At 31.7% G+C, this 10,000-nt stretch overlaps 5 protein-coding genes and 6 non-coding genes across 11 annotated transcripts; 4 read left to right on the top strand and 7 right to left on the bottom strand. All coding sequences in view use genetic code 11, as the record gives it.

The window, feature by feature from the left end:
- Positions 1 to 303: 303 nt before the first annotated feature.
- On the bottom strand, positions 304 to 2,197 carry ycf3 (photosystem I assembly protein Ycf3). The gene is made up of 3 exons: positions 2,072 to 2,197; positions 1,120 to 1,347; positions 304 to 456 (listed from the first exon to the last, which is right to left on the bottom strand). The coding sequence occupies exons 1-3, from the start codon at positions 2,195 to 2,197 to the stop codon at positions 304 to 306; spliced, it is 507 nt and encodes a 168-aa protein (YP_001718438.1).
- A 430-nt stretch (positions 2,198 to 2,627) lies between these two features.
- trnS-GGA lies at positions 2,628 to 2,714 on the top strand. The gene has a single exon. It is a non-coding gene; the product is annotated as a tRNA-Ser (tRNA).
- A 287-nt stretch (positions 2,715 to 3,001) lies between these two features.
- On the bottom strand, positions 3,002 to 3,607 carry rps4 (ribosomal protein S4). Its single transcript has one exon. It carries the CDS (start codon positions 3,605 to 3,607, stop codon positions 3,002 to 3,004), a length of 606 nt encoding a protein of 201 aa, YP_001718439.1.
- A 426-nt stretch (positions 3,608 to 4,033) lies between these two features.
- On the bottom strand, positions 4,034 to 4,106 carry trnT-UGU. Its single transcript has one exon. It is a non-coding gene; the product is annotated as a tRNA-Thr (tRNA).
- Positions 4,107 to 4,528: 422 nt separating this feature from the next.
- Positions 4,529 to 4,565, top strand: trnL-UAA. The gene has a single exon. It is a non-coding gene; the product is annotated as a tRNA-Leu (tRNA).
- Positions 4,566 to 5,120: 555 nt separating this feature from the next.
- Positions 5,121 to 5,170, top strand: trnL-UAA. Its single transcript has one exon. It is a non-coding gene; the product is annotated as a tRNA-Leu (tRNA).
- A 389-nt stretch (positions 5,171 to 5,559) lies between these two features.
- trnF-GAA lies at positions 5,560 to 5,632 on the top strand. Its single transcript has one exon. It is a non-coding gene; the product is annotated as a tRNA-Phe (tRNA).
- An 855-nt stretch (positions 5,633 to 6,487) lies between these two features.
- Positions 6,488 to 6,964, bottom strand: ndhJ (NADH dehydrogenase subunit J). The gene has a single exon. It carries the CDS (start codon positions 6,962 to 6,964, stop codon positions 6,488 to 6,490), a length of 477 nt encoding a protein of 158 aa, YP_001718440.1.
- Positions 6,965 to 7,076: 112 nt separating this feature from the next.
- Positions 7,077 to 7,754, bottom strand: ndhK (NADH dehydrogenase subunit K). Its single transcript has one exon. It carries the CDS (start codon positions 7,752 to 7,754, stop codon positions 7,077 to 7,079), a length of 678 nt encoding a protein of 225 aa, YP_001718441.1.
- A 60-nt stretch (positions 7,755 to 7,814) lies between these two features.
- On the bottom strand, positions 7,815 to 8,177 carry ndhC (NADH dehydrogenase subunit 3). Its single transcript has one exon. It carries the CDS (start codon positions 8,175 to 8,177, stop codon positions 7,815 to 7,817), a length of 363 nt encoding a protein of 120 aa, YP_001718442.1.
- Positions 8,178 to 9,219: 1,042 nt separating this feature from the next.
- On the bottom strand, positions 9,220 to 9,897 carry trnV-UAC. The gene is made up of 2 exons: positions 9,859 to 9,897; positions 9,220 to 9,256 (listed from the first exon to the last, which is right to left on the bottom strand). It is a non-coding gene; the product is annotated as a tRNA-Val (tRNA).
- Between the last annotated feature and the right edge of the window lie 103 nt (positions 9,898 to 10,000).

Genomic DNA, 10,000 nt, shown 5'->3' on the forward strand with positions numbered 1-10,000 from the left:
AAGATATCTTTTATTTGTTTTAATATTAATAACAGAAAAGAAAAAAATATACATTCTCTACTGTTTATATCTGTATATCGTTTATTCCTATGAAATACCAGACAAAAGGGGGACGATCTTAGAAGGAAGGGGTATAATGAAATTCATGAAATTCTTTGATTGGTTCTTCCCAGAGAAACGATCTGTTTTATTTGACTGATAGGGATAACAAACAATTAATTATAACAAATTTGTTATAAGAAATATAAAAATGTAACAAATACTAAAAAAAATACTAAATAATAAATACAAAGAGATCTTATCTTATTCGAAACGCCTTGTGATTTTCAACCAATTCTGCGCTTCAATATAATTTCCGGGAGTAAGCGCTATAGCTTGTTTCCAATACTCCGCGGCTTGATCGAACCAAGCCTCCGCAATTTCAGAATCTCCCTGCCGAATGGCCTGTTCTCCTCGGTCAGAATAGGCAAGCAAATTCCTTCCATTAGAACCATACTTGAGAGTTTCCTACCTCATATGGCTCAGTAGTCAATTCTTTATGGTGTCCCACTTTTTCTCGAGTTAACCAAAAAGGGTTAATTACATAAGTTTCAAACTTTTTTTTGATTAATAATCAGTTTTATCTTTTCTCCCACCTTCAGAAGAATAAAGCGTAGGCGTTCTACTATCGTTATAATTTTCTGAAAGGTAACTATCTCGGTTTTATATATAAATATATATAGAATCTTTGAAAAAGACCTTCCCTCATAAGAAAGGCTTACTATCTTTGGGATCTGATGCTACACCGCTGCTCAATACTTTAGGGGATCGACTCTGTTACATAAGTTGATTCCTAACTTTTGTCTCATATTATGACATAAATAAGCAGTTCTTATTGTATCGGCCAAAAATCTCGCTAATTGATCTTTACGATGCTTCCTCTATCAATTAGATCCTTTATCCATAGAAAAAAGTATCTAGGCATATTTTTCTTCACATTTTGACTTCTATGAAGGTGCTTTCTTTGCTACAGCTGATAAAAATCGTTGTTTTGGACGATGCATATGTAGAAAGCCTATTTCTAGTAAATTTTTTTCTTTTTTTTTTTCTTTTTTCTTTCTATAGTGGAGATAGTCGCACGTAATGACAGATCACGGCCATATTATTTAAAGCTTGTGGTAAGAAGGGGTTTCGTTCTAGTGCCCGAAAATAATATTCCAAAGCTTTTGTGTGTTCTCCATTACTTGTGTGAATAAGGCCTATATTATAGAGTATATAACTTCGATCATAGGGATCAATTTCTAGCCGCATAGCTTCATAATAATTCTGTAAAGCTTCTGCATAATTTCCTTCGGATTGAGCAGACATTCGTTACGGTCGTCATTCGATTCAAAGAATCTCCGTTCCAGAACCGTACGTGAGATTTTCATCTCATACGGCTCCTCCCTTATGTGCATAATGAGAATAATACATAACATAGAATAAAAAGGGAGTGAAATATTCTCATTATGAACTGAGCGGGGCTAGTGTTTTTACAAGAAATCTCTAGCCAACCTTCCTGCAAAAGATCTTTTCTTAACATCAAGCATGTTGATACTAGATAAAAATATTAAGTTAACTCCAACAATTTCTTTGTCCTCAATCTTCCTTAATTTATAGGAATTAGTCACTTCAACAGCCTTCGATGGTTATACGGGTATCCAAAGTACGAACGAGATGGATGTTTGTTGTCCCAACCATTCCTCTTAGTCCCGATCCCAATAAAGAAAGGGATAATTTCTAACAAAGTTTTTGCGTTGTTGATTTCTAGGCGTAGTGCTTCTTCCTCTATGCCGCCTATTGGTACTAGTGGTGTAGGGTTAACCTGCAATACAGAACCCATAGCCATAGGCATAGGTGTAACCTTTCGTTCAATGCTAGAATTGACAATTGAAGCATTTGAGGCTGCATTAATCGGGGATACCCGACAGAAGGAATTGTTTTATTTATAAACTTCACCTTCAACAAGTGTAGAGTTATTCCAAATCTTTCTATCCCGACTAATGTGTCTTTCTCCTAAGATTTGAAGCGGTAAATAAAAAAATCAAATCACACCATCTCTGTAATAAGTAAATGCCTCTTTTTCTCCCGAAGTTGTCGGAATTATTCGTAATAAGATATTGGCTACAACTGAAAAAGTCTTATCAATAAAATTTCCATTTATCCGAGATCTAGGCATAGGTAGCAATCCATTTTCTAATTTCTTTTAATTACCTCTCATGAGAAAACGATCCCACAAAAAGTAGTTGTATAGTACAAAATAACATAAAAAACAGACTCAATTAAAAAAAAAAGATAGACCGATCATTCGAGTTGTTCCAATCTAATGATTTATAAGCCGGTATAGATATCAAAAAAAGACGGAAGGGCTGTCTTCACAAACACGAATAAATATATATCTTTATTGTTTTTAACAAAGAGTTTTTTTCACAAAAACAAAATTATCTTTATCCCCCAATTTTGGTTCTTTATTTGATTAAAAATTTTCTATTTTGATTTTTATAGTTTATAGTTAGAATTGATGGTACGTACCATACCTATCCAACAATCTAATATAAATTATAAATGACTCGCGATTCACTCGGGTTCTGGGCCATAATCATTATGCAGGAGAGATGGCCGAGTGGTTCAAGGCGTAGCATTGGAACTGCTATGTAGGCTTTTGTTTACCGGGGGTTCGAATCCCTCTCTTTCCGTATCTTCACCTAATTTATCAATGTTACGGATCGCAATGTATCAAATCACATAACAATGGATACCTTTATTCCAACAGTTAGACCTTTCCTTGATATAGATTCTCTATTTCTAATTTCTGCGGTACAGAAAATACCGCAGAAAATGGAAAGGAATGAAAATATCCCTATCGTTCTATGATATATGAACGGGAGAAAAATCTCCCGATCAAGCCCTTACTTTCTTTTGATTTCTTTACTTAAGCGACAAGGGGGCAAAATTATCCGAACCCTTGTTATTTTAGTTAGGTTTAAGTCTGACGAGAATAATATTCTACCACTAGCAATTCATTTATTTTCAAGCCAACCCATTTACTATCTATTATTTGATTGACCAATCCTTTATATTGGAATGGGTGAAGAGTCAAATGTTTTGGCAATTCCTCCTGGGGGGATGAATCAAGATCATTTTGAATCATAGCTCTAGATTTTTGTTCATCCCTCGCTGTAATAATATCTCGGGGTTTGCAGCGATAACTTGGTATATCTACTATACGACCATTAACTAAAATATGTCTATGATTAACTAATTGGCGGGCTCGAGGAATAGTTGACGCCATACCCAATCGAAAAAGGATGTTATCCAAGCGCATTTCAAGTAATTGTAGTAAAACCTGACCTGTTGACCCTTTGGCTTTTGCGGCGATACGAACGTATTTAAGTAATTGTCGTTCTGTAACACCATAATGAAAACGCAATTTTTGTTTTTCTTCTAAACGAATACGATATTGAGATTTTTTACCGGAGCGTGATTGATTTCTAAGATCGCTCCCGACTCTAGGCCTTTTACTAGTTAGTCCCGGCAAAGCCCCCAGACGGCGTATTTTTTTGAAACGAGGCCCTCGGTAACGTGACATAAAAACTCCTTATTTTTTTTATTGTTATTGAATTTTCAGAAACCTAAATTAAAACTGAACTAAATTAAAACTGAACTAAAGGATAAATATGATAAATGAAGCAAAATCTACTATCTACTAAATTAGTATACTACAAAGAATAATGAGGTGGATTGTATCAATATCCGGACCTTATTCCTTATTGACCTTATTCCTTATTGTATATATACCAATAATGTATATAGAAAAAAGGTCCTTTTCTTGTTCTTGATTTGTTCTGCAGAGATTTAACTACAACTTTTATTCATATTATTCCTAATTGGAAGTTCCTACCACATAATAATCGGTCACCCTCGGAAAAAAGGGAAAGAAGCTTTTTCAATATTCTTTGATTTAAAAAAACATTATCAATCATGTAAAAAATAAAAAATCAAACAAATAGAGAAAAGCCGGCTATCGGAGTCGAACCGATGACCATCGCATTACAAATGCGATGCTCTAACCTCTGAGCTAAGCGGGCTCACATAACAGAAATTGTACATGCATAGGAATTTAGTAAACTAATGGAATCTTGGCTATTAACTTTTTATTCTTTTCATTCTTAGTTATTCATAATTAATTATTATGAATATAGAAAAAGAATCGATCGTTCGAGTATTCAAAATTGCACGAGAAAAAAATGAGAGTAAGAAAAGTATATGTAATGAATGTGGTATATGTACATCTATATTGAATTGCGGATAGAGAAATGATAGAATCCTTTCTGATTAGACTAAATAAGGGTCTCTGATAGAGATGAAAGAAGATAAACAAGAAATAAAAAAATAAGAGGAAAGACTTTTTATAGGAATCGGTATCTAATGACTTCAACAGTTCCAGTAGAATATAAATGAAAAAGGAGGGGTAATAATAAGATCTTAATCTCAAAACAAAAACAAAAAAGGGGATATGGCGAAATTGGTAGACGCTACGGACTTAATTGGATTGAGCCTTGGTATGGAAACTTACTAAGTGATAACTTTCAAATTCAGAGAAACCCTGGAATTAAAAATGGGCAATCCTGAGCCAAATCCTGTTTTCCGAAAACAAACAAAGTAAAGACAGAATAAAATAAAAAAGAAAATAAAAAAAAAAAGAAAATAAAAAAAAAAAGGGGGGGGGGATAGGTGCAGAGACTCAATGGAAGCTGTTCTAATAAATGGAGTTGACTGCGTTGCATTAGTAAAGTAAAGAAATCCTTCCGTCAAAACTTCAGAAAAGATAACCGTATATACATACGCATACGTACTGAAATACTATCTCAAATGATTAAGATTAATAGGGGCCCAAATCCGTATTTTTTTATCTTTATATGAAAAATGAAATAAAAAAAAAATTGTTTTGAATTGATTCCAAATTGAAGAAAGGGTTGAATATTAATTGATCAAATCATTCATTCCAAAGTCTGATAGATAACTGATTAATCGGACGAGAATAAAGATAGAGTCCCATTCTACATGTCAATATCGACAACAAGGAAATTTATAGTAAGAGGAAAATCCGTCGACTTTAGAAATCGTGAGGGTTCAAGTCCCTCTATCCCCAAAAAAGGCCCGCTCGACTCCCTAATTATTTTTATCCTATTCTTTCTTTTCGTTAACGGTTCAAATCTCATTATCTTTCTCATTCATTCGATTCTTTCACAAACATATCCAGGCTGGATTTATTTTTACAAGTCTTGTAATAGATATGATACACATACAAATGAACATCTTTGAGCAAAACAAGAATCCCCATTGGGAACTGGAATGATTAACAATCCAAATCATTATTCAAACTGAAATTTACGAAGTCGTCTTTTTATTCTTTTTATTTTAAAGATACAAAACATTCCAGGTCTGGATAAAGGCTTTTAGAATACTTTTTCGTCTTTTTTTTAATTGACATAGACCCAAGTCGTTTAGTAAAATGAGGAAGATGACGCGCCGAAAATGGTCGGGATAGCTCAGTTGGTAGAGCAGAGGACTGAAAATCCTCGTGTCACCAGTTCAAATCTGGTTCCTGGCATTGTGTATGAGTATCTATTCTATTGTGTATGAGTATCTATTCTACAACTTAATTAAATTAATTGATATAGATCGACATACATATTCATTAATAGTATAGATCATGATATATACTTAACTTATCCATCTAGATGTCTGTAGATAGAACCTTTTTAGATGAGTAAAGAGTTTATGTTATAAATAAAGAGTTTCTATTATAAAAAAGTATGTAAAAAAAATTAGATTATGTTTCGTTTTCTCTTCTTTTTTATTTGATTTGTTCATAATGTGTGTCTCCTCTCGGTCAAAAAGAATGTTAATACTTCATATAGATTCGAAAGGTTAAAGTTAAATTAGTTAGTTAAAAGACCTAAAAGTCTAGTCTATAGGAGTTGAAGGGTGTAAATATCCAAGATTCGTCTCAGATACAGTATAAATAGAATCCGATCCTCTTTCATTTCTTTATTTTCTTTCATATTCTATTTTTTCATTCCTTCCTATGTTATGTGACTTTATGTAGCTATGTGACTTTATATAGCTATGTGATTTTATATAGTTATGTGACTTTATATAGCTCATTTAAGTAAGGGATGTGCGCGGTACAAAGTTCATGATGTAGAATTCGTTTAGTTCATCCTATTAGTTAGCTCGGCTCGTCCGAAATCAATATCTTCAAAATTTGAGAATTCAATGAATTCCTAATTGTATTATTATTATTTATTATTATTTTTTTTTAGTCTATCCATAATAAATAATAATATAAATGAGACTTCAAAAACTCTCTTGATCTATCAAAAACTCTCTTGATCTATAAGAGAGCGTACAAACATTCCTTGAATATCTGGAGTTGTAACACTGAAGCTTAGTTTCTTATTATTCAATGAGCATCTTGTATTTCATAAAAATTGGGAGCAATATAATCCTTACGTAAGGGCCACCCTATCCAACTTTCCGGCATTAAGATACGTTTCAGACGCGGATGATTATCATAAAAGATTCCCAGCATATCATAAGATTCCCTTTCTTGAAAATCCGCACTTTTCCAAACCCAGAAAACAGACGGAATTCTAGGATTTTTCCTTGGGGCAAAGACTTTTATACATACTTCTTCTGGTTGATCTATACCATACTCTATTCTCGTAAGATGATATACACTAGCTAACAGCCCGCCCGGTGCTACATCATAGGCACATTGCGAACGCAGATAATTGTAACCATATACATATAAAATGACAGCAATGGAATGCCAATCTTCGGGCTTTATTTGTAAAGTCTCTATTCCTTGGTAATCAAAACCCAAAAATCTATGAACTAGCCCATGTTTGACTAGCCAAGCAGACAAACGACCCTGCATCTTTTTTCTCTCTCCCGCATTTGTATAATTATAATATAAGTATTTCACATTAACGATGAAATTTATGAAGATTGACTTGCCTTTTGTTATTCTGTACAAACGAATCCTTCCTCTAATTTACTAATTCGTTAGACGATACTGACCTTTTATATTTGAAAAATGTTTCAGGAGGGATCTTTGAAGTAGACGGCGATTGATAGAGTAATTCTTGATCATAATTTCCGGTATGAGTAGTGCGTTCAATATTAAACTTGTGATTAGTAGTAAAACACCGTTTCCCCGGTTGAGACCTAATTCGATCTTCATAAATTTCTCGAGATATTTTTTTACGAAGTTTTGTTATAGCATCTATAACCGCCTCCGGTTTAGGTGGACAGCCTGGCAAATAGACATCTACAGGAATTAGCTTATCGACCCCCCGAACAGTACTATAAGAATCGGTACTGAACATTCCCCCTGTAATTGTACATGCCCCCATAGCAATAACATATTTTGGTTCAGGCATTTGTTCATATAATCTTACTAAAGAAGGAGCCATTTTCATGGTTACTGTGCCGGCTGTTAAAATCAGGTCCGCTTGTCTAGGACTAGATCTTGGTACTAGCCCATAACGATCAAAGTCGAATCGTGAGCCTATTAATGAAGCAAATTCAATGAAGCAACAACTGGTACCATAGAGAAGTGGCCATAAACTGGAGAGTCTTGACCAATTTGAAAGATCATTTGATGTAGTTGAAATAACTGAAATTTGAGTTGTTCGATCAAGTAAAGGAAACTCAATGGAATTCATAATTTTCTCAATGTTATTTTTTTTTTTTCATTATTTTTTGCGGAATATTCAAGAGCTAAGCTAAGACCATTCTAATGCTCCTTTTCTCCATGCATAAACTGAACCAACAATTAGGATAAGCACGAAAATTAAAGCTTCTATAAATACGGATAACCCCAATACATCGAAACTCATTGCCCATGGATAAAGAAAAACTGTTTCAACATCAAAAACAACAAAAACTAGAGCAAACATATAATAACGGATTCGAAATTGTAACCAAGCATCGCCTATTGGTTCTATACCCGATTCATAACTAGAAAGTTTCTCCGGCCCTTTGCTAATCGGGGATAAAACTCCGGAAATTAGAAATGCTAAAATAGGAATAACACTTGATATTATTAGAAATGCCCAGAATATATCATATTCGTAAATCAGAAACATAGGCGCACTCCTATGAATGTGGAAAATATACTAGATTAGTCGAGTCGGATTGGAATTAATTCCAAACTCATCTATAACCGGTTCGGTTAATCAAAACAACAATTTATTTTGATTTAACCACCTAGTTTTTTTGTTTGTTTTGGTATATGTCTCGTTTCAAGATTCGTCGACTATAATTTTTTCATTACGTTTATTTCAATTTTTGAATTTTTTTTTATATTGATATAGTATAAATAGATATTGCTCTTATATTTATATAAAATATAAAGAATATATAAAATATAAAATAAAAGAATATATAAAATATAAAATAAAGAAGACCCCCCCCCCGCCTTTTCACTTCACCTTTGATTCTTTCTAAATGATTCTTTCTAAAATTGAATATGATTAGAAATTGAATATTCTAAATTGAAAGAAATTTCAATTTTTTTTATTTCTATATTTATCTATATTTTTTTTATATATTTTTTAGTTTATTAAATTTATTAATTTATATATTAAATTTATTAATTTATATATATATATAAATATATATATAAATTAATTTTCTTATTTTTTCTTATTTTCTATATTTATATATTTTATTATTATTTTATTTTATTATATATATATTTATATATATATTAATATTATTTTTATATATATATTAATATTAATATTATTCTATAATATTCTATAATAATATTCTATAATTATTCTATAATAGAAATAGAATTATATTCTATATCAAATAATATTATTATTTATTAGAATATTTATTATATAGTATATTCTATTATAGAATTTAATAATTTAGAAATTTATATATTATTTTATTTATATATTATTTTATTATTATTTTTTATTTCATTTATTTAATTAATTTATTTAATTATATATTATTTTTATATAAAATATAAAATTATATATTATTTTTATATAAATATATAAATTTTTTATTTAATTAATTTATTTAATTATATATTATATATTATTTTTATATAAATATATAAATTTATAAATATTGAATTTGTTTTGTTTGAATTTTTTTATTTATTTTTTTTAGGGCTATACGGACTCGAACCGTAGACCTTCTCGGTAAAACAGATCAAACTGATTTTTATCAAAATGATTCGAACTTTTTCAAAGACCCAACATGCATTTTTTTGTTTTGCATTGGGCTCGTTCATTAACTGATATAAATAATCCGTTAGTCTACCACAATTCTCTTGGCAGAAAGATAAGAAGATGGCTCCATGTGCTCTGATTTATGGATTCCGATCCAAGAGCACTACCAAAGTGTTTCAAAGAAGGGTTATCCTGACGTAGGTCTGCTTTTGGCTTAGATCAACCTAAGTTAAATGGAATCTCCATCGCCCCACTTCTGCTTAAAGAATCCAATATGAAACTTCATACACCTTAAAGTTCATAGGATAGGACGAAAAGAAAATTTTTTGAGGTCCTTATACTCATTATGCCTAGCATTGAATAGACTGGGTATTCACCTTATCAAGGTCTTAAAATCAATAATCAACGATGGGTTCTGTTCTATTGGGCGTCTAAAAGTTCACCTAAATTGGACCGAACCTTTTGTGTCAGGCTATTGTTCTCTTGTTCCCTAAAAGTCATGGAATAAGACATCGACTTCTCAATAAGTCTTTTGATTACATGATGGACTCCTTTGAAAAAAACATTGGCGCGCGTGTAAACGAGGTGCTCTACCTAACTGAGCTATAGCCCTTGTGTTTGTGATACATATTTTATCATGTTGATAATTTCTTGTCAAGATGAATATTAATATTATATGATCCAACATCCTATTTCTTTGATCTCTTTGATCGGTA

Source organism: Manihot esculenta, chloroplast, assembly GCF_001659605.2.
Source record: "Manihot esculenta chloroplast, complete genome".
Taxonomy (NCBI): Eukaryota; Viridiplantae; Streptophyta; class Magnoliopsida; order Malpighiales; family Euphorbiaceae; genus Manihot; species Manihot esculenta.